The sequence below is a fragment of the Marmota marmota genome, unplaced genomic scaffold (assembly GCF_001458135.2).
Source record: "Marmota marmota marmota unplaced genomic scaffold, marMar, whole genome shotgun sequence".
In the NCBI taxonomy this organism is placed as follows: domain Eukaryota; kingdom Metazoa; phylum Chordata; class Mammalia; order Rodentia; family Sciuridae; genus Marmota; species Marmota marmota.
The window spans coordinates 13,103,389-13,128,102 of record NW_026000206.1 but is presented as its reverse complement, the minus strand read 5'-3'; the positions used below and the strand labels follow the sequence as shown (position 1 = coordinate 13,128,102).

General features: G+C 58.3%; 2 protein-coding genes across 13 annotated transcripts; both read left to right on the top strand.

Annotated features, from left to right (window-relative positions):
• The first annotated feature begins 1,724 nt into the window (after positions 1-1,724).
• Positions 1,725-14,174, top strand: Adam8 (ADAM metallopeptidase domain 8). 9 transcript variants are annotated; one of them, XR_007343221.1, is made up of 25 exons: positions 1,763-1,966; positions 2,792-2,895; positions 3,984-4,060; positions 4,171-4,249; positions 4,323-4,399; positions 4,738-4,927; positions 5,163-5,225; positions 5,302-5,370; positions 5,671-5,837; positions 5,982-6,063; positions 6,338-6,486; positions 6,564-6,741; positions 6,992-7,081; positions 7,170-7,359; positions 7,443-7,524; positions 7,741-7,906; positions 8,261-8,338; positions 8,675-8,759; positions 9,244-9,358; positions 9,963-10,131; positions 10,592-10,654; positions 10,890-10,940; positions 11,338-11,407; positions 12,877-12,954; positions 13,744-13,805. XR_007343221.1 is itself a non-coding variant. In XM_015498403.2 (24 exons), exons 1-24 carry the CDS (start codon positions 1,921-1,923, stop codon positions 13,789-13,791), a joined length of 2,496 nt encoding a protein of 831 aa, XP_015353889.1. In that variant the 5' UTR covers positions 1,769-1,920; the 3' UTR covers positions 13,792-13,938. The 9 variants fall into 9 exon arrangements, 8 of the variants coding, with proteins under 8 accessions (XP_048647381.1, XP_048647380.1, XP_048647384.1 ...); XM_015498403.2 differs by lacking the exon at positions 11,338-11,407 and having other exon boundaries at positions 1,769-1,966; positions 13,744-13,938; XM_048791427.1 differs by lacking the exons at positions 9,244-9,358; positions 9,963-10,131 and having other exon boundaries at positions 1,737-1,966; positions 13,744-13,881.
• Positions 14,175-14,271: 97 nt separating this feature from the next.
• Positions 14,272-19,675, top strand: LOC107152939 (sperm flagellar protein 1-like). 4 transcript variants are annotated; one of them, XM_048791435.1, is made up of 8 exons: positions 14,272-14,542; positions 14,844-14,955; positions 16,013-16,181; positions 16,575-16,617; positions 17,026-17,113; positions 17,200-17,299; positions 17,748-17,834; positions 19,311-19,444. In XM_048791435.1, exons 1-7 carry the CDS (start codon positions 14,374-14,376, stop codon positions 17,832-17,834), a joined length of 768 nt encoding a protein of 255 aa, XP_048647392.1. In that variant the 5' UTR covers positions 14,272-14,373; the 3' UTR covers positions 19,311-19,444. The 4 variants fall into 4 exon arrangements, with proteins under 4 accessions (XP_048647392.1, XP_048647390.1, XP_048647389.1 ...); XM_048791433.1 differs by lacking the exon at positions 17,748-17,834 and having other exon boundaries at positions 14,272-14,509; positions 19,311-19,675; XM_048791432.1 differs by lacking the exon at positions 17,748-17,834 and having other exon boundaries at positions 19,311-19,675.
• Positions 19,676-24,714: the final 5,039 nt, after the last annotated feature.

Below are 24,714 nucleotides of genomic sequence, written 5' to 3'. Positions count from 1 at the left end.
TTTAAAAATCCAGTTCTACACATCTGCCTGGTGGGCAGTGAGGAAGGGCCCAGGAGGAGTGGTAACCAGAGGCCTGTTTCTGGAGGCTTGGAGCCTCACAAAGGAGGTTTCCTGAGACAGGTTCCAGGGTGGCAGCTGTGGTGGCTGCCTTGCAGAGGGGCATCTGCAGAGCCAGGGCTGCTTGGCTTCAGCCATCAACTGCTGCTTCCCATCTGCAGCATATGGAGGCACAACTAAGAACACAACGTCCACATGCCACCCCTTTGCCACAGAGAAGTGCCAGGCGTGAGCAGAGGGACTTGTTGGCCTGTGTCCTGGCCCTTCCTGCTGTTCCTCCAGGGTTTGCAGGGGGAGGGGGAAGCTCAGGGCTGTGGACTCTGGGCTCCCAGATCCTCCTGCTAGATCGAGTTGAACTGGAATTGGGTCTGTCCTGTGGGATGAGGTTCTGTGGGTGTTGTTGGGCTGCCCTAGTTGGCCCCGATGGTTGAGTGTTCATTACTGTTGCCATCTGCAGTGCAGCTTGGTTAGCTGAGGCTGCCCTGGCAGTGGTGTCTTGTCTCTGCTCTAATGTGACTGGAGATTCGACACCTTGAACTTTTGGTGTCACGTGACTTACCATCAAGGAACATGGGGAAGAAGTGAAACTGGGTGTGGGCTGTTTTTTTTTTTTTTTTTAATGTGGAACACAGTACCTCATGCCTGCTAGGCACGCATTCTAGCATTGAGCCCCATTCCCAGCTTTGGGATGGGCGTGCATAAGTCATTTGTGAGCTCAGGCGGAAGCCAGCCTTACCCAGCAGTCCCTCCCCTGCTCACAGTGGCCTGTGGACTCCTCTAGCACTGGCATCTGGGACTGATACAGACAGCAGATGGCTTCCATCTGTGCTACCACTGCCTAGCTTCTGACTCTGCCATCATGCTGGGGCAAGGAGGTGACAGGTTCCCTCCTGCCCCAGCTCAGACCCTTCAGCTCTGTCCCCAGGAAAACATCCAAGGCGCCAACTTCTTGCCACTGCCCCTTTAAAATTAGCCTGAAATCTGTCACCTCTCCGTCTCCAGCTCCATGTCTCCCTGTCTGGCCCCTGATCCTCCCCTGTATCACAAGGGAGGCTGAGCTGCTGGGCTCTGCTGAGGACCCTTGGGTTGCCCCTGGCTGGAGTCAGTCTGGGAAGGCTGTGAGGTTGGCCTGCACCTGCACCCCAAAGCCTGGCCGAAAGTGGGGGATGTTGCTACAAAGGAGGACCCACATGGATCAGGCTCTGATCCTGGGGCCACTCCTGCCCTACAGGGCAGGAAGGGCAGAAACCAGGGCTGCACAGGGAGCTTGGTCCAAAAGGACCCCATAGCTGGGAATGGACCCCAGCCTAGGCAGCCTCCACACCTACATGATCTGTGCTGGGACCCGCAGCTGTCTGGCTCCTCCCCAGTGAGGTCTCAGGGGCCTGGAGTAGGGCATAGGGCTGGTCCTGTTTACCCTGCATGGGGTTGCTTTTCCCCTGGAAGTCAGAGGATTCACACACACAAGTCACTCACTGCCCCTCAGTTGCCTCCTTGTAGCTGGACCCCACACACAGCTCAGGCAGGCCTGGGAGAGGCGGGGCCTCGTTCTCCCTAGGTACACGTGCGTTACTGGGAGTTGTAGGGAGTGGCAAGGTTCTATTCACACCCATGCCCTTGTTAATTTAGTCGACAGTTATGGGGGGACCAGCAAGAAATGAAGGGGTACCAGGAAGCCACCGGGAAGTGGACTCAGACTAGCCCGGCTGCCCTGGAGGCCCTCCCCAGGTGCATGTGCCCCGCCCCTCTGCCACGCGATTGGCCAGGCTGGTCCCCAGGCGGGTGCATAGGCTGGAGCCCGCAGAGCGCTCAGTTTAGTTCTGCAAAGACCCTCCAGACCACAACGAGACCCGGGACAGCACCATGGGCGGCCTCTGGCTCTGGCTGCTCTGTGCACTGTGGCCCCAGGGTGAGTGGGAAGAGGATGATTCCCAGGAGTCCTCTCAGGACGTGGGGCAGGGTGGCCTTCTGATCGATGGCCAGGGCTCCAACTGGGTCACTTGGCCGTCCTCAGGCTGGTTCCTGGGGGAATGGGTTACATGGGTGGTCACTCAGAGAGGCCAGGGTACAGCAGAGGCCAGAGGGAGGAACTTTGAGAAGTGAACTGTAAGAGAAGCTGGCGCCGGGGGCGTTTCCCTGTCAGGATCGTTGAGACCACAGGGGTGAGGGTTGCAGGGCGGCTCCAGCTGCCGGAGGAGCCAGGTTCCTGGGTTCCACTGTGGGGCTGCGGGGTGGCTGCCCTGGGAGCTCCCTGATGAGGTATGGTTTCAGCCTGGGACTCCTAGAGGGCTGCTTCTGTTACCTCTCCTGGAGGTTTGTGGGGTGTTCAGGGACAGAAGTCTGAGGTAGGTGGCCTCTGTTACCAGAGAGGGCTGGGTCCTGGGTCTGCAGCTGGATATCAAGGAGCTTCCAGGACATCAGGAAGCAAGCAGCCTGGGGTGGGGGTGGCTGCTGTCGGCTGCTATGTGCCGTTAGATGGGATCCTGAGAATGTAGGAGACAAAGAGACTTGTCCCAGGCTGGGCTTCCAGGGTCTCTGGCACACATGGTGTGCCACTCAATCTGCCTCCCCCCCACTCCTCGGTCCTGAGGTCTTTAGGCACAAAGCCCTCACCTGGGCTGTGGGGTAAGACCTTCTAGTCACTGGTCCCTGGGCCATTTGGTGATAGCCTCAGGGAGGTGCAGGCTTACTTAGGCAGGAGGCCTTTATGTCTGCTAACCACTCTTACCCATAGCGATTGCACTCAGCCCATCCTTGCCCCCCGTGGAGCAGTATGAGGTGGTGTGGCCCAAACGTCTGCCTGGACCCCGCACCCGCCGAGCTCTGCCCTCCCACAGGGTGAGTCTGATGTCCCCACTAGGCAGCCCCTCAGCTTTTCCTGTGGGGTGCTGTGTGGGTATCTGGGTACTGCAATGCACAGCCCCAGGGCTCACAGGCAGACCCTGAGGCTGGCCTCTGCTTCCGGCTTGACCTGGGTCCCTCCCTCCTGTGCTCACCTTCTTCCTTCCTCCTGCCCCACCCTGTGGCAGAGCCTGGGGCCTGCAGGTGGGCATCAGGCTTATTGCCTCACCTCCAGGAGCCCTGCCAGACTGGGGGGAGGGTCCTCTGGCCCCAGGAAAAGGGCAGGGGCGCTTGTGCTGGTCCACACCACACCCCAGTTTTACTTGGCAGGGGCTGATCAGCCAAATTCCTCTCCAGAAGAGAAGTGGGATGATGGCTCACCACAGGGTTTTGTGTGTGTCTGACACACCTTCCGGGGCTCTGGGCTGGGCCGGGATTTCCCAGGGCTGGGAGCTGAGAAGGGCTCCTGGCCTTCCAGGAGGATTCCTGAAGCCCAGTGGGTGTGCGGACCCACCTATGGACTCTGGGTATCCGTGAGGTTTGTGCTTGGGTGTGTGTGGATGTGTTTCTAGTGAGGGGCCTGTCCTACCCTGATCTTGCCTCTGTGCCCCAGGAACCTGCCATGGACCCATAGACCTGTCTGCTGCCCTGGGCTCCCACCTGCCCAGAGGCAGATGTGCATTGTCCAGAGGGCCGCAGGCTTAGCATGTTAAGTGTGGGGCTGGGGTGTGCAGGGAGCAAGGTCACAGGGGGCTGGGAGGAGGCTGGCTGGGGTGGCACTGGAGGGGCCTATGCACCCTACCCCTTCCCCCACTTTCTCTGCCGTCCTGGCCGTAAGGGCTGCCCAGCAGGACATCCATCCCGCTGCTTCCTCCAGGGAAAGGTGGCATTGTCCTTACCATCTGGGGGCTGGTGGAGAAACAGGCCAGGAGGCATGAAGAGCCTTATGTCTTTTTTGGCTCCACCTTCCCCTCCACCTTCTGGTCTGTCTGAGCCTGAAGGGCCCAAGAGTCACCTGGGGGCTCTTGGGCTGCCTGGAGTGCAGGCCCAAGGCTGCAGGCTACTCAACCGTGACCCCCATTCAGGGCCTGTACCCTGAGAGTGTGAGCTACGTCCTTGGGGCCGGAGGACACACCTTCACCCTGCACCTGCGGATAAACAGGTAAGCAGGGGGCTGGCCCTCAGGTTGGTGCCCTGGCCAGCAGCAGTGCAGGCTTCAGCGCCTGCATCCCCCATGCTGGAGCTCAGGGAACTCCTGGGGTTCTTTTCCAGGGACCTGCTGGGCGTGGGCTACACAGAGACTTATTCAGCTGCCAATGGCTCTGAGGTGACAGAGCAGTGGCATGGGCAGGTAGGCATGGGGCTGCCTTCCTGGGGCCAGCAGGCCACGGGAGCCAGACCTGTGACCTCTCACACTTCTACAGGACCACTGCCTCTACCAGGGTCACGTGGAGGGTCACCAGAGCTCTGCTGCTAGCCTCAGTACATGTGATGGCCTCAGGTGTGTACTCAGACCCTGGCAGGATGTTCCACTCTACAGACGGGTAGACTAAGGCCAAGAAAGAAGGGGCTTGGGATTAGACTTAGAGAAACGCTTCCTTCTTGCACGTGTTTGAAACGTGCAAAGGCACTTGTTGGACTTCTGTGAGGAGTTTCCAGCCCTGCCAAGCCTGTGGGGTAGGCCCACCCAGCTTGCTCTCCTGCGTACTGGGCCCAGGTGTCACCCATGGGGAGTTTGTGTTACTGGTTGGGGTGCAGATCAGAGCCCCTGGTCTTCCCAGATGGGCAGGTGGGGATGGGCTGGAGATGCCCACTTTTTCACTTGGCTCCCCTTCTCAGGGGCTTCTTCCGGGTGGGCTCTGCCATCCATGTGATCGAGCCTCTAGATGGAGGTGGTGAGGAGGGGCAGCATGCAGTGTACCAGGCCAGGCACCTGCAGCAGAAGGCTGGGACTTGTGGGGTCAGCGATGCCAGCCTGGACAACCTTCTGGGGCCTCGGGTCTCAGCAGCCTTCAGGCCTCAGCCCCGGGTAAGCAACATCTTGCCCCACCTGGCTGGTCCTGCCCTGGTCCCTTTGCTTGGGCCTGGGTATTTCTGCCTGCAGCCCCAGAGCCATCCCCAAGCCCTGGAAGGTGGGTCTGGCTCAGACCCATAGCTGTGGAGCAGACTCTTTTCTGCTTGGAGCTGCCTGACGGTCCTCCCAACACTGGGCAGTGGTGGTCTCTGGGGCAGACTGTGCTGGAAAGATTGATGATTCTCCCCAGAACTGGCCCCTGTCCCGAGATACCCGCTATGTGGAGCTGTATGTGGTCACAGACAGCAAGGAGGTGAGGGCATGGGGGCAAGTGGGCTGGGCAGGTTGGGACATGGTGTTGGCCCAGCCTGAGGGTCCTGTGTCCCCAGTTCCAGCAGCTGGGGAGCAGAGAGGCCGTGCGCAGGCGTGTGCTGGAGGTGGTGAACCATGTGGACAAGGTGGGCTGCGGTCTTTGTAGGGCCCTGTGAGGGTTTCCAGCTCCTGCAGGGTTTTCAGGACCCCTCAGCCACACAGGTCCATGGGGAGCCAGGTAGCTGGGGGAAGTGGGAGTGGCCGCAGTGGGTGGGGCAGGAAAGACAACCAAGAGAAGATCTAACTCAGGGCTCTGTGTGTTGAGCTTGGGACCTGGCCTGCATCTGTGCCCTGTCCCCCAGAAGCAGATGGGGGGCACCCCCTGCCTCCTACCTTACTGACCTTCCACCAACCAGGCCTGACCCAAGGATTTCTGTCTTCTGCAGTTTTATCAGGAGCTCAATTTCCGTGTGGTATTGGTGGGCCTGGAGATCTGGAGCAGGGACAAGGTCCCCATCAGCCCCCATGCCAACATCACCCTGGAGAACTTCCTTTCCTGGCGGGCACAGGACCTGATGGGGAGACACCCCCATGACAATGTGCAGCTCATCACGTGAGAGGGCCTGCACCCTAACCCACCATGGCAGGGCCCTGGCTAGCCCAGGCCTCTAGGGCAAACTCTCCAGGCAGAGCCATGAGGCCTGGGGAGGGGCTAGGGGAGCCACTTTCAGGCCATCAATGTCACGTGTGTTTCTAGGGGGGTCGACTTTACCGGGACCACCGTGGGACTGGCTCAGGTGTCTGCCCTGTGCTCTCGGGCCTCCGGGGCTGTGAATCAGGTAAAGGGAGCCCCTGTCCAGGTTTACTGGAACTGGCCTGTGGGTTGGCAGCCAGCCCAGAGGCTGAGCTGGACACATGGAGGCAGTCACGCAGGTCCCTGGAGCACACCTGAGAGGCCGCCTCCCTGGGGACGGGTTCAACACCTGTTTTTATGTTTTAAGGGGTGGTTAGCAGGAAGCGGCACCAAGCCCCAGGTGCTGAAGGTGAGGGAGCACCTCACCTTCTGGGTGGATGGGTAAGGTGCTGCCCCAGTGAGTTCAGCCCTCTGCACAGGACCACAGCCAGAACCCTATTGGCGTGGCATCCACCATGGCCCACGAACTGGGCCACAACCTGGGCATGAACCATGACGAGAATGTCCAGGGATGCTACTGCCCCGTGCCACGGGAGGGTGGTGGCTGCATCATGGCGGCCAGCATTGGGTAAGCCTTGTGGGACACAGTGGGTGGGAAGGGGCAATGTGACAATGGCCCCTGACAGCCATACCCCCTGCTCGCAGCTCCAAGTTCCCCAGGACGTTCAGCAGGTGCAGCAGGACTGACCTAGAGATGTTCCTGGAGAAACCCCAGACAGGCTGCCTGGCCAATGCCCCTGACCCTGACCGGCTGGTGGGAGGCCCTGTGTGTGGGAACATGTTTGTGGAGCGTGGGGAGCAGTGTGACTGTGGCACTCCCCAGGTATGTCCTGCCCCAACCCCACCCTCTGCTCCTCAGCATCAGGGATGTGGCCTCTGTCCTTGTGCTGAGATGACCACCCAAGCCAGGTGCCCTGTGCACCACAACACACATGGCTTTTGGGTGTCCCAAACAATCTGTAAGGGAGTCCAAAGGAGAGTGGTCACTGGTTGCCCCTGGTGGTTGGTGGGGTCCATCCACCCTGAAGTTGGCTCTTGCCCAGGGTGCAGCTGCTCATGCCCCTGTCTCCCAGGACTGTCAGAACCGCTGCTGCAATGCCACAACATGCCAGCTGGCTGAGGGGGCCAAGTGTGCCCATGGCACCTGCTGCCACGAGTGCAGGGTGAGCCCAGGGCAGCGGGTAGGAGGGCAGCCACACCAATAGCAGCAACTCCTGGGCCTGTTTCACATTGAACCTCTCTACGGGCCAGGTGAAGCCAGCTGGTGAGCCATGCCGCCCCCAGAGGGACCAGTGTGACCTGGAGGAGTTCTGCGATGGCCGGAGTCCAGCGTGCCCAGAGGATGTCTTCCAGGAGAACGGCACACCCTGTCCTGGGGGCTACTGCTTTAATGGGCACTGCCCCACACTAGCCCAGCGGTGCCAGGAACTGTGGGGTCCAGGTAAGGCCTGTGAGCACAGGATACAGGCCAGCCTCCGGGGGTGGCTGTGGTCCTTGGTCAGGCTAATCTGCTCTAGCTCCTAGGTGCACAGGTTGCTGCAGACACCTGCTTCTCCTTCAGCATCTCTCCAGGCTGCAGAGGCAGGATCACCCCCAGCATGGGCAGGTGAGCTGGACTGCAGAGGCCCAGGATACAGGATGTCCCCAGAGAGGAGTCTAGCTTTGTAGGGCAGGTGGCCCTCCAGGGGTTCACCCTGCCTTCCAGGATCCCAGCTTGACCTCAGCATCATGGTAGAAGGGAGGAAGGAGGGTAGGGAGGGAAGGAGGGTTTTGCCTATCTCCTGGAGTGCAGGGCCGACCATGCCCTGCCCTCTCTCTACAGGGCCGACAGATGTGGGGTCCTATACTGTGCAGGGGGCCGGCAGCCCCCAGAGCGCAGCTCCTGTACACTCAGTTCCTACTCGGGCAGTTGCCAAGCTCTGCACATGGACAGCGAGGCCTCTGCCTATGAGCCTGTGCCCCAGGGCACCAGGTGTGATAAGGGGAAGGTGAGCTGAGTAGCCCAAATGCCCCATGCAGGCATGTGGGCCGCCCGGACACGAGTCCCACACAGGCCCCTCTGCAGATGGGTTTTCACACTCAGAGGTCTGTTGGTAGAGTGTGTGTGGGGGGGGTTCTCTGTACACTTTCAAGTGAGACTGAGGTGGGTAAGGGAGGCGGAGACACCTGTTCCCAGTTCATATTCTGGAACCCATAGCATTGCCGAGAACCCAGGACTCCAGAGGTTCTGGGCCTCCAGAGGCCTCCAGGGGTGGTCAGCTGACCTAGCCCTTTGGTTTTGAGAATAGGGCCAGGGCAGGGGTCCAGACAAGCTGATTAGGAGGCCCCCCTCTGCCTTCCAGATTTGCTGGGAAGGGCGTTGCCAAGACCTCCAGGTCTACAGATCCAAGAACTGCTCCGCCCAGTGCCACAACCATGGGGTGCGTGTGGCCTCAAGGGACAGCTGCCCCCTGCCTGGTGCCCCAGAAGCTGCTGCCATTGCCTGCATCTGACAGAGCCACTGGTGGTGGCAGCATTGGATGTAGGAATGGGGTCTCAGCCTTGCCCAGTGTGTCCATTAATGGGAGATCTCAGCAGGCCCCTTCTTGGGGCTGAGGCTGGAAGGGGTGACCTGGAATCAGGCCTGTGGTCATTTCCCCCTACAAGCCCAGGGCTGTGACCTGGGCAGGGGTGCATGCAAGGCTCAGGGCCCTTATGCTGCAGGAACAGCCTGCTGCACTATGGGCTACATTCCCTAAGGCCCTTTGTCCCTGCAGGTGTGCAACCACAAGAGGGAGTGTCACTGCCACGTGGGCTGGGCACCGCCCCACTGTGCGGAGCTACTGACAGACATGCAGGCAGGTAGGGCCTTCAGGGCCAGGTCTGAATTCAAGGCTGCACCTGGTCCTTGCGAGGTGATATTTAGGGGATGGTTTGCAATCAACAGCCAGTCCTATGGCAGCCAGAAGGGAGCCTATGTCCCACCTCCTAGATGATTGAAGGTAGTGTCCAGCTCAGAGTAAAATATGCCATCCTCTGCCCAGTGCTCCGGCCCCTCTTCAGCCTGGCTGGGAACCTAGGGTCAGTCAGCCCCACAGTGACTTCTTCCCCAGTGGCCACTGAGCATGTAGCTGTCCACAGCACCCTGACTTCAAGGGCCTGGCTAGGCTGCACCCATAGCACTGTGGACTCAGAACCTGCCCCCCACCTGCCATGCCTACTGACCCTTTGCTGGGAGCTGGGAGCCCTGGAGCCCAGGGCATGGCCATGGCCGGCTGGGGAGGCTGAGGGCCCTCCCACCCAGGCTTGAAGCTGTCCAGGCTGCTATGAGGCCTGTGTTCCCCAGCACCTGGGAGTCTCCTGGTCAGCGTGCTGGTGCCCCTAGTGCTCCTGATGGCCATGCTGGCCACCCTGGCAGGCGTCATCGTACACCGCAAGGTCTGGAGCCGTGTGCCCAGGAGGTGAGAACTCGCTGGTTGCGACAGATCTGTGTGTGGAACATATACTTCCGGGCCTAGAGCTATTGGGAAAGGGCCTCCACTACTGTTTGAGGAAGAAGCCACTTCTCACACAGGTTGGGGGTGCTGTGGACTGGGCTCCCAGGTGGCTGTAGCAGGGCTTGAGCCCAGGAGGTGGCTGGGACCCACCCACCTCAGGACCCTGCTGGGGCCCTTCCTTTCAGTGGCTCAGACAAGGGTGGTCTGGGCTAGAGGTGGGGTATGGTAAGTCCAGAGATGGGGCCCCCACCCCCAAACCAGGACCATGAGCACCCCTTTAGGATCCTGCTGTGCCCTGGGCCAGTACCTTGACTCCAAGCCAGCTGCAGCAGGATAGATTTGCCTGGGACCTCTGAGCACCTCTCCAGTGTGACTGGGCCCCAGGGATTGCCCTTTCAGGGACATGCACTTGGTCTCCTTGTGTCTTATGGCTATGACTATGTGCATTGCAGCCTGCATGGGGTCTGCCAGAGCAGAGGGACCCCAGAAAAACTAGGCTGGGGGGCACAGCCAGGAGACCTGAGCCCTGGTGGGGACACTGACTGCTATTTCCTCTCTTCCTCTCCAGGAGTGTAGCACCCAAGACCACCATGGGGCTCTCCAACCCCCTGTTCCAGGAGGCAGGCAGCAGTGGGCCAACCAAGGGCAGGGCTCCAGGGCCCCCAAAGCTGGTGTCTACCACGCACCCCAGCCAGCCCGTCAGAGCCACTGTGGCCCCAAAGAGGCTGCCCCCTGCAGTAAGCACCATCCCCTGAGAGGCACCTGGACCCCTAGGACTCTCTCTGTCCCAGTGTATGACCCACTGGGGACATCATGTTAATTAACTCATATGTCCCTGTGTTGGCCTAGGGCCAAGAGAGGCTGCTGTGGTCACCTGTGGTGCAGGGTCCTAGGGTCTGGGAGTTCGGGGTGACCTTTTGGAGATCTGTATTTGGAGTCTGACCTTGAACTTGTGGCTCTGGGGGTTCTCAGCCTTCATTCTGAGAAGATGACACCCCTGCTGCCTCCAGCTCTGGAATGTGGCCGCATGGCTGAGGGATAGGGATGGCCTTGTGTCCAGGCTCAGGACCTGCTGGTTCAGGAGCTGGGGCAGATTTGTCACGTACGGAGAGGCTTTGCTTGGAGGGGCTTGATGGGTACTAGGTGGGCACTCAGCCTTGCCCTCTGGGACCAGGCTCACATTCCTGTCCCCTGCAGCCTCCAGTCATGTCCAGTCCACCCTTCCCAGTCCCTATCTACCCACAGAAGGCACCAGACCAGGTGAGTGGCCTTGATTGGGATGACCAGGTGTTCTGAAAGTATCTGAGCTGTCCCAGGAAGCAGGGGGCCTGGTGGCTGAATGGGGGCACTGAGGCACAGGGAAGGCAGGTGAGCCTGGCCTAAGATGACATTAAAATGATTCAGTGAAGACATGGGGGCCAGGGGGGCACAGATCAGTCCTCTAGACTTGAGATAGGACTGGTATGTGGGGTCCTGACTCCTCTCTCCCCATCAGCTCAGACCTGCTCCACCCACCAAGCCCCTCCCAAAGCTGAAGCCCAAGCAGGTAAGAAGCCTCCGCCTGTGGGGCCCTCGCCAGCCCTCATGACACTTCCCTTGGGATATGGCTTTGGGGTTTTGAAAAGGTCTCTCACAGTGTGACTCACTGGAGCCTTGCAAGTTGAGGTTAATTCCTGGACTCCCCTTTGCCCCTGCAGTGTCACAGGCCTTCCCCTAGCATGGGCTGCCTGCCCCAGTGGGTACCCCTGAAGTCCCTCTCCCACCCCCATGTCGCTCCCATTCCTAGAACCTGTGGGAACAGGTAGGCCCTTGAGCACTACCTCAGCCTCAGCCCTGGATGTCACTCTGTGACCTTGGACCGTTCCCCTCCCGCTGGGCAAACTCAAGCTGCAGGACTGACCCAGCTTTCTCTCCTGGTGTCTGGCATGGCCCCATCTGTACAGGTTGGCTGTCCACCAAGTGTTGCTGGATGCCCTCCCAGGCAGGCCTCTGTCTACCTCTAGGTGGTCAAAGGTGGGGATCATGGTGGGCAGCTGAGGGCTGGGAAGAACCACAAAGTGGCAGGGTCCTAGGAAGTCTCCCCAAAGGTGGCTTGTGTGGGGCCTGAAGGTAAACACCCTTCCCTGCCTTAGGGAATTATTTAATTTTAATTGCCAACAAATTTTAGATTTATAGAAAATTGCAGAGATGGCAGAGTCCTTGTGTTCCCTCCATAGTCCTCCGGGTTAGCATGGACACAACCTGAGCTGCTCCTGCCTTCGTGAGCAGGCAGTGCTTGGCCCACATGGTGCTCCTGGGGCCCAAGTGGCTCTTGGTCCTCACCTTGCACTTTGCAAATGTTGGCTCAGTTTTGTCCCTTGATTTGGGTTTGTCTGCTCATCGTGAGTTGTCAGAGATGATGGGTTTGGGGCAGGAATAGTGAGGGAAGTGTCCTTTCTAGGATGTTGCCCAACATTATCCTGGGCCTGGTCCCTCATATCCTGTCACAGGGATGTGACACATGGCTTGGTTGTGTCTGCAGTTTCTCCCTCTGAGCTATGTGGTTAATGAACACAGAAGAGAGGCCATTGAGGATTCATGATTCTCTCTTCAAACTGGCCCACAAGTTACTTATCACCCATAAGTAACTTCACCCCCAACAACTGTTACCATGGTGTTTGCTTACTAGTGATTTTCTCTTTCCTTTTTAACTTTTTGTTTTGAACTAATTTTAGATTTACATATTGCAAAAATAGTCCCAGGAGCCAGGCTCTGAGGCACAAGCCTATAATCCCAGCACTCAGGAGGCTGAAGCAAGAGAATCTCAAGGCCGAGGCCAGCCTGGGCAACTTAGTGACAGCCTGTCTCAAAATAAAATAAAAAGGTCTGGGAGTGTAGCTCAGTGACAGAGTGACCCTGGGTTCAATTCCCAGTACTGGGGGGAAAAAAAAAGACCTAGAAAGGGTCTTAATGGGAAGAACAGGGACAGAAATGGGCAGAGATATTTCTAGCCAAGGACAAGGAAAAGCCAGGCAAGAAGGAAGGCCCGGGTGGTCTCCGGTCACACTGTGCCTGGTCTGAGGAAGGGAAATGCTCCACAGTGCAGTGCCTTCCCATGTTGCTGAGACCTACAGTGCTCACCCCAAGGTACCCTTTTCACAGTCCCCCTGCCCTGGGAAAGGATACATGCTTTAGTAGTTAATTATTGGTTTTTGAGCTTCCAAAGACCCACATTCTGGCAATTATAGAACCTTTCAGGGATCATGAGAGGGTGCAGGTGATGCTGCAGTGGGCTGGGTAGTTTGCCAGGACAGGGAGCTCCTCTGCACTGGGGCTTTAGCTGTCAGGTGGCGGAGCCATAGAGGGCATTTCCACAAAGAGCTTAGCAGACAGAAGCCTGCAGCCCAGCAGGAGCAGAGCAGAGGGCCATGGGGAGTTAAGTATGGGCCAAGGCCTGGCCCACTTAAGTGGCCTCTTCATCAGCTGTTTCTGCTCCCTCCCAGCCTGTCAAGCCAACCTCTGCACCCCCATTGCCACCTGTCAAGCCCAGTGCTGGAGAGACCACACCTGGAATGACTCAGGTGAGCCTCCCCTGCACACAGTTTGGAGTCTACCTGTGCCAGATGTAGAGAGCTGCCCCACTCCTGACTGGCACTGCCCTGCAGTGTATATGTGTGGCATGGGGAGGGGATTGATTTCTTTAAATTATTGTCTGACAAACTTTGGGGATTATCTGGGAGAAAAAAAAGAAAAATTCATTAACTTTGTTTTAATAATCTGTCAGAGTCTGTCAGAGGACTTTTCAGTGACTGTCACTTCAACTGGCTGTCAATTTTGCCTTTTATCCCTATTAGAATAAGCAAATCTACCCTCCATATAAAGTATTAGCCATTAATACTGTGGCTACCACAGCTGTTGTCATTGTATGGACAGCACAGACTTACTGTTGGGTGAACTAAGAATATACATTTTAAGAAATATGAAAGGTGGGGCTGGGGTTGTAGCTAAGTGGAGGAGTGCTTGCCTAGCATGTGTGAGGCACTGGTTTCGATTCTCAGCACCACATAAAAATAAACAAATAAAATAAAGGTATTGTGTCCACCTACAACTACAAAAAAGAAAGAAAGATGAAAAGAGCCTGGTGCAGTGGCGCACACCTGTAGTTCCAGGGGCTAGGGAGGCTGAAGCAGGAGGATTGCAAGTTCAAAGCCAGCTTCAGCAACTTAGTGAGACTCTGTCTCAAAAAATAAAGAAAGGGCTAGGGATGTTGCTAAGTGGTTAGGGGTGGGGGGTGAACTGTGAAAGGGAATATCCTCTTGTGCCCTTCGTAGCACATGATTTTTAACAGCAACCTATCTTTCTCCTGTAAGGGGGTCAAAGGCCCCAAAGTCCCGCTGAAGCCCCGCATCCGAAGGTGACAAGGGCGCCGGCCCAGTGTCCCGCCACTGCACAAGTCTGGAGAGGCACTTCGGAACCAAGCGCTGGCATCCCGGGCTCACTACCTGGGCCTCCACGGACCTGGCTGGACGCTCGGCTCCACTCAGGACTCTGGCCTGCTCGGCCTTGCTGCCAGGGGCCAGTGCTCGCCGGCTGGGCCCGCACAGCGGCGTGTGCAAGCGCTGGGGCGGGTGCACTCGGGCGGCCACTAGCGAGGGCGGCTAGGCGTTTCCCGGCGCTAGACTTCCTAACAATAAAGAGCTGTGTTTCCCCAGCAAACTGTCGCGCAAGTTCTGTGGGGCGGGAGGTCCTCAGTACACAGTCAACCTTCCTTTGGCCCGGGATTTAATCACAAGCCCTCGGTGGTCCGAAGAACTCCTCCCGGGCCCACCGAGCAGCCAGGGCCCGTCACACCGGCCCCGCCCCTTCCGTCGCCCCGCCCCGCCCCGCCCCAGCCACCCTTAGACCCGGCCCTTCCGCTTCGTCTCCCGACAACAGCTCCACGCCAGTCTGCGCCCCGCCCCTTCTGGTCCGTCTCCCGGCAACAGCCCAAGCCTTCTGCCATGCCGGGCTCCAACAGGCGGTCTCCTGCGGCGCTAGGGCCGCTGCCGGACGCCCTCCGTGGCCTCTGTGCCTGGCTTGACCAGCTCCCGCTCAGCCGCCCCAAGCGCCACCTGACCCGGGACTTCAGCGACGGCGGTGCGGGCGGAGCCGCGGAGGCAGGGCGCGGTGGTAGACGAAGGTTCCCGAGGGGTGGGGACGCCTCTGCGTCCAGCTCGATGTTCCCTGGGGAAGGTGGGGTGGGGTGGGGCGGGGGGGACAACGCAGGCCTCCATCTCTCCCTGGGTAAGCACTGGCTGAGCAACCCCAGTTCTCTTAGCACATGGTCCCTCCCAGATCCAAGTTCAGAAGCCCCAACCAAGTCTCCAGGACAAGCTGGTGCCTTTCCTGCATGCATCTCAGGAGGCCTTAGGAACAGTAGCAGCCAGGCCTGAGTTGGACATGCAGGCTTACCCTTCCTCCATCCCCTCAGTGCTGGTGGCCGAGATCGTGAAGCATTTTCACCCGCGCCTGGTGGACCTGCACAGCTACATCCCTGCCTGCAACACTGACCAGAAGCTAAGCAACTGGAGCCTTCTCAACAGGCAAGGGCTCCAGAGGGTTTCCAAGGCTGGCCTGGGGAGCCAGCTCTTTTGGACCGAAAGGTGGTAGCCAACACACCAGAACCATTGATCCCATCCTGTGTGCACTGAGGGAGAAGGGGAAGGCTGGCAACAAGTTTCCAGCTGTGGGTGCCAGACCCTTTTCAGTGCCAGTTCTGTCCACAGATCCTCACCCTCAACCTAGGGCTCCAGGGCTCTCCCTGCCAGGACAGCCTGTCGGTGTGGGTCTGCTTCCCAAATCACTCATTAAGCCAAGGGAACCAGGCTGTGCTCCAGAGCTGCAGACTGGCATTGGACAGGTCCCTGCCTTCATGGAGCAGGGAGTCTCATGGTCAGCAGATGGATAACAAAATGTAATCAAAGTTTTGGGTGTGGTAAATGATGTGAAGACCAACGGCCAGGGTGGGGCAGACATGTTGCAGGTCGGGGAACCAGGGAAGGCTCTGAGGAGTAACAGTGTGTAGAGTGATGGGGGAGACGTGTGGATGTGCAGGAGGGAGTGGGGAGTCCTAAGGGTTGGCCCAGAGGTCTTGGAGGCCACATGAGGACCAAGCCTCCAGTTGAGGCAAGTTAGAGGCACTGCAGGGCTCAGGCCTGGGCACATTCTGATGGTGCATGCATTTCAAAGGGCTGGAGTGGAAAGGATCCTAGGGAAGATGAGGGCATTGCCCTGACCCAGAGGGGAAAGGGTGCCTGCCATTGGTTAGCCCTCTTATGTGAGAGGAACTCAGATTCCAGGTGTTTGGGAGGTAGGTCAGCAGGAGTTCTCAGAGCAGAGAGCTGCATCAGTCAGGAAGATGGGTACTTGTGCACAGTCCTTGAAAAGCCTGGCCTGACAACCTGGCGCATGAAGTGTTCTGTGGCCCCCTGATGGGGTATGGGCCACCCATCAACCGAGTGACCACTGGGCCTCTGGGGGTGCAGGCAAAAAGGGGCCTCACTCAGCCTCTCCCCTCCCAGGAAATCAGGCACTGTACTGTGGCTCAATACCTGGCCCCTGGGGGGCATTGCTCTGAGGGTGCACCTTGCTGCTTTGCAGGAAAGTCTTTCGCAAGCTGTGCTTCTGTGTCTCTGAGGAGGACATCCGTAAGGTGGTAGCCAATGTACCTGGGGCAATCGAGCCCATCCTGTGTGCACTGAGGGAGAAAGTGGAAGCCAACCCTGCTCAGGCAGGCTCACCTGGCACAGCTCTTCATGTCTGCAAATTGGTACAGCCCAGGAACAGGCTGCATCTGTTCCCATTTGCATACAGTTAGATAATCTTCTATAAGAGATAAAGCCCACAAATAAATGGTGACAAAGCCCCCACTCCCTGTGGCCCCATGGTCCAACTGAGGCAAGCCTCACATGAGGCTGTTGTCCCCATCAGCTCCCTTCCCTGAGTGCTACTATCCCTCACTCCCTGCCCAGCCTGACCCACCTGCCTCAGGGTGGTGAAAACACCCTGTCCCTTGGGACAACCCTACCCACACCAGCTCAGTTTCCCTGCCCCTTCCTGTCCTACAGTTTGCTCCCTAACCCCCACCCCAGAGTGGTGACTGGGAACACAGGCAAGCACATTCATCTTCTACATTTCACTTCCCAACCTGTAAAATCTGCAGGATCCAGGATTCTCCAGCATGGATGCTGTCCATTCACAGGCAGGTAGGACTCAAATCCCTGTTGCAGGCAAGTTTGACCTATCAGAGGCCCTCTTGTCCTCCTGTGAGGGGCATTACCACATTCCCAGACTGCCCTGTGGCACTTGCAGGCTCACACACCTGAAAAAAGAGGGCCCAACAGGCCCCTGAAAATAGTTTTACTTGCAGACACCTAAGATGGGGCCCTGGCTCCATCAGCACCTGGAGAGCAGTCCCCTAAGGGGAGTCCACAGACCATTCATTGTGTCTCCAAATGGAACACACTTCAAAGTCATCCCAGGCTGTGCAAGCCCAGCATGATGGCATCTGAATCCGCCTGACCCGTGGTCTGCACACCCCTCCCACCCACACATACAGGTGCACACCCTTAGAGGCAGGGGACCTGAGCTGATGGTGTTTGTCTGTGACACAGGCCTGCTAAGCCCCTCAGCTCCCACCAGTATGAAGACCCTTCAGAAGCAGAGGGCCTTGGAGAAGAAGGGCAGCTGTGCTTGTGAATGGTAGGCCCTGTGTCTCAAGCCCTCTTCCAGGCCTTCCTCTCCCCTTACTTCACCAACTGGATTAAAGTGTGGTATCTGCCTTTCAGTCAGGACCCAGCTGAAGGGGCCTGGGAGCACCTGGCCAAGGTTCGGCAGTTGCTGGAGGACAAGGAGCAGGCACTGGACATTCTGCAAGAGACAGTCCAGGTATGGCCCAGCTGGGCTCTCCTTCCCAGACATCCTGAGCTGCAGGATGGGGAATCAGAGGGACCTGCTGCCTTCACTGTTAGCAGCTTCAGTCCGATCCCCAGCTGAGTTCTTGCCGTGCTGGCTCTGTCCCAGAGCAGGGTTTAGTAGTGGCTGGAGCAGACAGAACCTTGGCAGGAAGAGTCCACATTTAGTTTGATTATTTAGAAAACAGTGTACGGAATATTCCAGTCATACCCAGAAGCAGAGAAAAGAGTATAAGTCCTTCCCACCACCAGGTATCTACTGCCAGCCTTACCACCTTATCAGTCATGAGCCCATGTGCTGGGGCCACAGGCCAGGCCCCAACAGAAGTGCTGGGCCCAGGTCAGGGAGCAGAAGATGCTCCCTTTCTGGGAAGTGAATGGGGTGGGGTGCTGATTAGAGTCTCCTGCTTGCTCCATTCCAGCCTGGGTGGGACCTCTTCCTTCTCCCCATCTCCCAGGGGGCCAGGGTCTGGCAAGCATCTTCAGCCTGGAGCTCTGTGAGCACATAGGTATGTGTGGCTCACCTGTTTATATTGTGCTTAGCTGGCTCTGTGGTGCTCACCTGACTCTTCAGGAACACACCTGCCCCTCTGCTGTCTCACAGGGGCCTCCAGGGTTCCTGTGCTCAGAAGGGCTCCTACTACTCTTACCTCTCCCCCACCTTGGCAGCACAGGTGGCAGCCCAGGACCCATGACAGTGTAGGGGTGGGGCAGGCCTGCTGGATGGGCCTCACTGTTGCAAGGCATCAGAAATCGCCACAGCATCTCGGTTCCTGAGACCCCAATCTTGATGAGTAGTCTTCTTGAGAAAACAGGAAAGTGATGTCATTGTGTGGCTTTGGACGTGCTGAACGCCCTCTTGTCATCAGAGGGCCAGCAGAGAGGAAGCTGTGGGGAGGAATGAAGGGCAGCTCGCAACCCTTGCTGCCCCACTCTGGCTCTGGCTTGTGGGCTGACCCCGTGAATCATCAGGACTTCATTTTAGAGAACCCGGAGAGGAATCAGCTCGACCTGCCATCTAAGGGTTGGCACATCGAGGGCCACTGGCATGTTACAAAGTGAGACACAAACCTTGGAGTCAGAGAGACCCCAGGAGTCATCGTGGGGCAGTTTATGTGGTGGTGGGTGGCAGCTGGAGTGTCGCCCTGGTCACTCTGCCCCTTGCAGCTTGTCACTGAGCCAGGGGCACTGGCAGGGTGGCCAGGGTGTGGGCCATGTGGAGCAGCCACACCACCTGCAGGCTCAAGGAAGGTCCGTGTCTTGTTTTGAGTGACAGGAGGCCACCCTTGCCCACCTCCCCACCTCATGCAGCCTTTTCACACTCCTGACCTTCACCTGGACACATGGTTTGGAGCAGACCAGCCTTTTCTAATCCAGATTTCCCCATTTCTCACCTGGGGCACATGACAAGGCCCATGCTGCTAGATGGGGAAGGTTTGGGATATGGTCATTCTTGAAGCAGGTGTGGAGGGCCACAGGCACCCCAGCCTGAGCCTTGCTGTGGCCACCATGTCTGAGGCAGATGTCTCCAGAGGGCCTTTCTGCACCTTCATTCAATTAATTCAAGGTTTTCTTGGGTTTCCAGCTTTTAGAAGTAAACACCAAATAAACCATCTAACTGCTGTGTGTTCATTCGGTTAACTGTTAACTCAGCAAAGATGCCCCGAGCACCTGCCAGGCCCTGGGCCCTACCCCTGCCCACGCCCTTCCACCTGGAGCCGGGGGCAGGCTGGGGGGCCAGGGGAGCTCCAGGAGTAAGCATAGGGATGGGAAGAGGAAAGTCATCCCTTCCCAGGACCCCCACCCCAGGTTCCTCAGACTCATTTCCCATGGGGCCCACGTCCGTTCCTTCCCGGTGTCCCCACGAGAGGTCCTTTGCTCCTGCCTCTGCTGTGTGGCACTCCTCCCCAGAGGCAGAAAGCACACATGTGGCCTGGCTGTTTGGATGCACCTGATGTCCCTCAGACCTGCCTGGCTTCTTGAAGATTTTGCAGATGAAGGTGATAAAGCTGGAGCACCTGGTGCAGCTGAAGGACCTGCAGATCGCGGAGCTGATGCGACTGGGGACCGAGGAGTGCCATGTGCCCCCGGGAGCCCCATCCTGAGCCAGCCAGACCCTGACCTTGAGCATGCAGAGCCTTGCTGCCACCGGCGGTTCTTCTGCGCGTCCCTGCACTGTCCAGCAGGCTCCGGGAGGGACGTCTGTATAAGGCACAGGTTTAGAAGCTAGAGTGGGGGTTGGGTTCCTGCTGGGGGTCACCTGGGGCCATACTGCCCCACAGATGGGTTTGGGACACAGCCAGTGGGATTCCCTCCAGCCCCACGTTTCATCACTGCATCTGTGAACACACGAGGTTGTGCTGTGTGCTCTGTCTGGGCCTTGGGGTTGTTGCCCAGGGGGTGGGAACCATGGAGTGAGCCACACCAGAGTCTGAGAGATTCCACAGACAGGGCCCCAGGAAGTCACCTCCATCTGTGCTGGACTGTCCTGTGGAGGGAGGGCATGAGGGCCCATGAGAGGCCCTGAGAAAGTGAGCTGCCCACCTCACCTCCTCTGCCTAGGGAGGCTTTGGGAGCCAGGATGGGGTGTGGAACCTGGGCCCCCTGGCCTCTACAGGCTTCATGGATCGTTGACCTGCTGCCTCCTCACTTCTGGGGTAGCTTGTATCTCAGGTCAGGGACACTGTGTGACCGAGGTGCACCTGACCCTGGTCAGCTAGAGGCGCAGGGCTGCGACTGGCTGACCTCTGGGTCTGCCCCCCTCGCTGGAGCATTCACAGTGCGGGCAGGGCTGGGCTGACTGGAGCCCCACTGCCTCATCACAGCTGCCCTCCCTCAGGGCCAGTTCCCTGTCCTCCTGGGAGAAGTGCCGACTCGGGTCAGGGTTTCAGAACCCATTTCCTCCCTGAGTCAGAGGCACATCCTGCTGCCCCTGCCCACCTGACCCTGAGTCACTTTACAGCCAGGAAGGCAGCTTCCTGATGACTGGCTCTGTCACCATCATCCTCGTCAGCAGCCTGGTGCCCAGAGCACTGCCTCTAGGAGAGCATCCCCAGCCCAGGTGGCCAGGGAGGTGGATAAGGAGGGGGACAGCTGTAGGTGGCTCAGCTGTAGGTGGCCCCACGGATTCCTGACGTCAGGAGTAGGGAAGTCTTTTCCTAAATCCCTAAGAGATGGGAGCTCCCAGGTCCCAGTGGCATAGCTGCATTGCACCTGGGGGCAGGGCAGGAAGTACGTGGACCGGGGCCAGGCATCCAAGTCAGCACAGGCCCTGCAGCTTCAGACCCCCTCCAGCTGGCCTGGCTGCTACTCTAGGCTGAGCCTGGGAATTCCAGGGGCCCCAGCACCTTCTCACTCCTTCCCTGGCCCCTCCAGGGCCCCTCGCTGCCCCCTGGGGCAGTGACAGTACAGGGCCAGCTGCTCTGCTCCAGGTGCCCTTGGCCTGACTGCACACATGCGTGTGCATGGCCAGACACATGGGCATCACACACAAACACGAATGCTCACACATGAGGCTGGTTGGCTTCTTGTTGAGGCTGAGTGTTGGCCTGAAGGAAGGCAGAGGCTTTGTATGTGTGTGTGCGTGTGTGTGTGTGTTTGCAGGTAGCACTGTGGGTTCACACACGTGACACTGTGCATGACACTCCATGGATGTGCGTGTGTGTGACTGACACCATGTGTGGTGCTGTCTGTGACCAGAGGTGTGTGATTTGATTCTGCATGTGTGGTGCTGTGTGCACGTACACACACAGGCACACAACTATGTTGCTGGCGCAGGTGGCCATGGCAGGGGCAGGGCCAGGTGGACCAAGGGGCAGTGTTTTCTGATGCTGTGAGGTTGTGCGAGGGTGCCCTGGGCTGTCTCCGTGGTCCACATCTGCCTGCTGGGCCCTGTGGGGCTGGGCCTTGGGTTGAACACAGGATGTAGCTCAGGAAATGGAAAACAAGGCCCAGGGTGACAGTGCCACTCTGGGGGGGACGCACTTCCCACTGGATCAGGTGCCATGCCAAGGACAAGAAGAGCCAAATAGGTGTGTCTTGGAAGCCTGGAGGCTGGCAGTTGTGCTCCATTCACCCGGAACACCCTGTTCAGCTGAAGCTCGCCCACCCCAATCCAGGCCCCCAGGAGGTTCCCTACAGGGTCCAGGCAGAACCTCTGTGCAGGGCCCTGCAGCCAGGGTAGGACTGCATCCCACTGTCAGAGTTTAACCCTAATGCTGGCGGCTACTGGGGGGTGGAGCCTGGAGGGTGCCCGCCCCCAACAGTAACCTGGGCGGGGCCACTCAGCCATCCCACAGTGGCATCTGCACAGTGTCTACTCTAATGAGGTGCTGAATCCTGGGCCACTCTGCCTGGAGAGCGCCCCTCCCAGACTCTGGTTGTGTGCTGGGCAGAGAGTCTTGCCCTGGACCAGGAAACTGAGAACCTGGCTCTGGGACCCCCTGTACTCACAGCTCCAGGCCTTTGTGTCTTGGGCCACCATGATGCCCCTTCCCAGCCCTACCCTGTTGCTCTCGGGAGGCCCAGCTCTGCTGCCCGTGTGCCAAGGGGGCTTCCCGTGGGACGTCAGCCTGGGGCTTAAGCATCAGGAAAGTAGGCCACTCACACCATGAGCCGCCCCGAAGCTCCTGCCCTGGCTGAGGGACACCTGGTCTCTGGGGCTGGGGGAGGTATGCCTGGCACAGGCTCACCAAGTAAAGGCTTCTGGACCCTGTCTGGGGAGGGCGGCCCCAGCACAACCCCTCTTGTTCCTGCTGGTCCCCTTCCACCCATGCACTGTGCCCCGCACCCTGGGAGGTAGGGTCGGCCCCCACCTGGGACCCAAGCCTTCTGACACCAAGACGGCCTGACCCAGGGCTCTTGGGTCAAGTGCTTCAGGGTCCCCAGGAATGTTTGCTGTTGGGGTTAAAGGTTAAAGATTCTCCAGGGACAGCAGGATGGGAGGCAGCATGCAGGGGGTCGCTGGCACCTGACCTCCAACCAGCACTGAGGTGCATGCTTCCCTGCGGTGCACTGTGCTCGCTCACAGAAGCGCTGGTCCTGGCCCCAGTGCAGAGATGCGGCGACACTAGGGAGCCAGCAGCGGAGCATCGTCCGCCCAGAGCATGCAGGGCACTTCCCACACGGGGAAAAGGTGGACACGGGAATGCGCTGGATGCTCCTGCCCCAGGGCCAGGCCAGCAGGATCAGCTAGAAAGGAGGAGGGTGCCCCAGCCTCTCAGGCAGACTTTCCAGTGTGCTAGGTATTCCACAGCTGAGCAAAAGTGACGCAAACCTGTAATCACAGCGACTCAGGAAGTTGAAGCAGGAGAGTCACACGCTCGAGGCCAGCCTGGGCAACTTAGCGAGACCCTTTCTCAAAAAAAAAAAGGGGCTGGGTATATAGCTCAGGGGTAGTGCATCCCTGGGCTCAGCCCCCAGTACTGCAAAAGAATGATAAGTTTCCCGGGGAACTTCAGGGTCCTCGAGGTGTGAACTGAGCTGCTACCATGCTGTCTGCAGAGGCCTGGGTGAGGGCTCCCCACCACTTCCTCATTTGCAAAATTGGGAAGTGTTGGAGGCCACCAGTGGCTCTGCTCCACCCCCTAGAGGTGGCCAGCTCACTGCCCCTGGCCCTCAGCCCTTGGCCAGGATGGCCCTAGGGCCCATCCAGTTTTCTTGTTCCTTCCGTGGCAACACTGGTCAGCAACATGGCAGCCCTGGACTTTAACGAGAGGGCCTGAATTTCTTCATTTTCCTTCCTTTTATGTCTTCCTCTTCTGATCCAAAAAGGACTTGAGAAGGCTCTTGCATGAGCCATATCAGTCAGAAATTAGCCAGGACTGCTGGGGAGGGCGCCTGGGTCACGGAACTCCTCTATGTAGGTAGGGAGAACACAATTTTGGCATCCAATTGGCCCCTTGACAGCCTGGGGCCTGCTCCCAGTGTACCCCACTGAGGCCGGTGCCTGGATGGCCAGGGCCCGCGCAGGCTTCAGTGCTTCTGAAGATGGGAAGACATTTCAGGGCCCAACCGGAAACACCACATCTGACAGCTCTAGCCAGCAACCTGGGATGCTGCACCCCTGCCTGGCTCACGCCCTCATGGAGAGAGTCAGGAGGATAACAGGGTGTTCTGCCAGGACGTAGGAACCGCAGAATGACTGCTAAGTAAAGAGGAGATGCTGAAGGGGCTGGCAGCTCTGGCCAGGGAGCAGTGGCTGCAAAGGCCCTGGGGCCAGGCTGGGGCTGAGGTGCTGCAGTGGGGAATGCAGGCAGGTGGCTGGATTGAAGAGACTGGACACACACACTAGGTGCCACTGCTGGAGCCCATTCTTGCACTTTAGAGAAGCAGGTGGGGGGGGGGGACCCAGGGTCAGGGCTGTCACGGGGTGTGGTCAGGAGGTGCTGGGGTCCGTGCCATGAACTTCCTCAGCTGGGAGGCTCTCTGTAACCACTGCACATAGCCTTCTGCACGGGTTAAGATTCTCTAGTCATTTAAGAATGAATGTCAGGGGAAATTTGCTGACTCTCTAGGCTGCATGGAGGTGGTAGAGGTGATGTCTCTGGTGACCAGAGACTTATGCTGAGCAGGTGCTGTCATGAAACACTGCAGTGTCCACTCAGGTCCAGCCTGGGGCAGTGACTCAGCATACCAGTAACTGCCCAAAGGTGACAAGAGAAGGAGGACAGGGACATCACAGAAGTCCAGTGTGTGGTGGAAAGGGGTCTTCAGAGTGAAAGTGACTGCAAGTGTGCCTCAGGAGGCCTTGGGGGACCCTACTCTCAGACACCCTGGGTGAGGACCCCTGCTCAGATGCGTCTGGAAGACTGCATGCTCGGCCCATGGAGCTGTTCCCGGCTTGTCCTGTGTCTCAGCTGCCTCCAGGCCTGCCTGAGGTGGCATCTGTGGGTTAAAGTCACAGCAGCTGCCTGCAGACCCCAGCCCAAGTCAGTGGGACCTGCTAGGTGCCCCAGAGAACACTGGTGTTGCCATGAAGCGGGAGGTGGGTGACCTTCAGAAAACCCATCGTTGAGTCCTGAACCTACACAAGGCCAACAGCTAGCACTGACCTTGTGGCCAAACCCCTACTTGGTTCTCAACTGCGAGTCTCCGTGGTAACAAGGTACTGTCTTATAATTAGGAAGCGAGGGAAGTAGTGGTTCCTAAACAGGTCTGCGAGTGTCCTGCAGTTGCTGTTTCACGTATCTGAAGTCCATTTTCGTAACTTGGAAAGGGACATACATACATGCTTAAAAAGAAAATATAAAAATTCCCTCAAGAGCCATCCCTGGGGCCAGGTCGCATGAACAATGACCTCTCAGTCTCAGCCCCTGGTGTAACAATGACCTCACCCACAAAGATAGAGCCCAGTGGCAGGGAGATCCCAGACCCTGGCAGGGTGATTCC